The sequence below is a fragment of the Arachis duranensis genome, chromosome 4 (assembly GCF_000817695.3).
Source record: "Arachis duranensis cultivar V14167 chromosome 4, aradu.V14167.gnm2.J7QH, whole genome shotgun sequence".
Taxonomy (NCBI): domain Eukaryota; kingdom Viridiplantae; phylum Streptophyta; class Magnoliopsida; order Fabales; family Fabaceae; genus Arachis; species Arachis duranensis.
In genome coordinates, this window is record NC_029775.3 from 88,111,150 (window position 1) to 88,112,531 (window position 1,382).

At 39.3% G+C, this 1,382-nt stretch overlaps 1 protein-coding gene across 1 annotated transcript; it reads left to right on the top strand.

The window, feature by feature from the left end:
• Positions 1 to 257: 257 nt before the first annotated feature.
• On the top strand, positions 258 to 1,096 carry LOC107485069 (uncharacterized). Its single transcript, XM_052260592.1, has 5 exons — positions 258 to 301; positions 385 to 483; positions 588 to 653; positions 738 to 1,019; positions 1,072 to 1,096. Exons 1-5 carry the CDS (start codon positions 258 to 260, stop codon positions 1,094 to 1,096), a joined length of 516 nt encoding a protein of 171 aa, XP_052116552.1.
• The last annotated feature ends 286 nt before the right edge of the window (positions 1,097 to 1,382 follow it).

Genomic DNA, 1,382 nt, shown 5'->3' on the forward strand with positions numbered 1-1,382 from the left:
CAGAGCATGTAATTTCTCTTTCAAATAACCGTTACTTTTGTTCTTCTAATAACTTCTACTTCTAATTCTGTATGTATTTTTTTTAGAAAAAAAAGCCCTTTATTATTTTATTCAAGAAAAAAAAGGCAGCAAAAAAAAGCAAAAACTGCAATTATGTAAGTTCTCAAAAAACAAAGCCCGTCTTCTTTTTGAATTGTTCGGGTGTATTTGTTGACCTTCTTTGGGTGTATTTTAGGTTGACTCCGGATGATTCGAATATGATGGTTGTTAGGGAACAAACGCCATCGGAAGCGCTTGCAATGTGAGTTATCCAAGAATATTTCAACCTTATAACCTTATTATTTTCAAATACGTTGTTAACCTTTCATTTTTATTCTTGTTTAGAGTCTCGATCCAGTTTTTTGTGCCGCCATCCCAGCAAACAACCACTGACGCAGATTCCGAACCAACCCCTATGCTACAGATTGAAGGGGCTAGAGAAACGTAAGAAAATAGTATTGGGTGTATATTTGTTTAGGGTTTGGGTGTATATTTGCTAACAGTTTGGGTGTATACTCTTCCTGATCGATTTTTTTGTAACTGTGCAGCACTCCTGAAACCCCCAAACAACATCAAGAAACAACACCCAAGCTTCCCCCAGCTCCAACAAAAATGTAAGTTAATTAGACTAGAATCAATCTTTGCTTGTCATCCGTATATTCTTATTCTTACTCTTATTCTTATACATAATGATGCAGTCATCCAGACGCCGAGGACGCTGCTGCCCTGTTGATGATGGCACGGACAGCAAGCTATGTTCCTAAAACAGATCTGGGGATGCCATCATTCAGCCTCGGATTGACAGATTCAAGCCAGGAGGGGGCGTCGACGCAGGAGAATGAAAGGGAAAAATCTCCAGAAACTGCAACTATGCTAGAACAATTGGACAGTTTGGTCCAAAAGTTAGCAAGCAGTGTGTCAAAGGGAAAAGACGAAAGTCCACAAATTCGAAGGGAGACTGGGGGAGAAAGTTCTGCTAAGTTTGAAACCCCGGGGGGAATAAATCAAATTCCGGATGATATGAAAGAAAAGTGCTACATCTGGGGGACGAGACTGAAGGAAGATGCAAAGGGCGATACTGACGAGTATGAGGAGATATGCACTCTGATTGGCCAAGGAGAATACATTTTGATGAGAACGCACCTTGCATCCCTCCAGGCAAAAAGTGATATAGAATCTCAGGTAATATTAGAATAATATTAATGTTTTTACACCAAAGTCAACTGCAATGTTTATTAATTTAAAATTGATTTCTAGATTGTATCTGCCATCTGCCTCATCCTAAACCAGAAAAAGGAAAAGAGGTTTCAGGCACAAATATACTGTCTCCCCCCCGATATTGT

What these genes read in the sequence shown, in the direction of transcription:
- LOC107485069 (XM_052260592.1), top strand. Translation starts at nt 258, where the DNA reads ATGATGGTTGTTAGGGAACAAACGCCATCGGAAGCGCTTGCAAT. An exon ending in CCATCGGAAGCGCTTGCAAT is followed by an intron (nt 302 to 384) that starts GTGAGTTATCCA and finishes ATTCTTGTTTAG; the next exon opens with AGTCTCGATCCAGTTTTTTG. An exon ending in GGGGGAGAAAGTTCTGCTAA is followed by an intron (nt 1,020 to 1,071) that starts GTTTGAAACCCC and finishes ATGAAAGAAAAG; the next exon opens with TGCTACATCTGGGGGACGAG.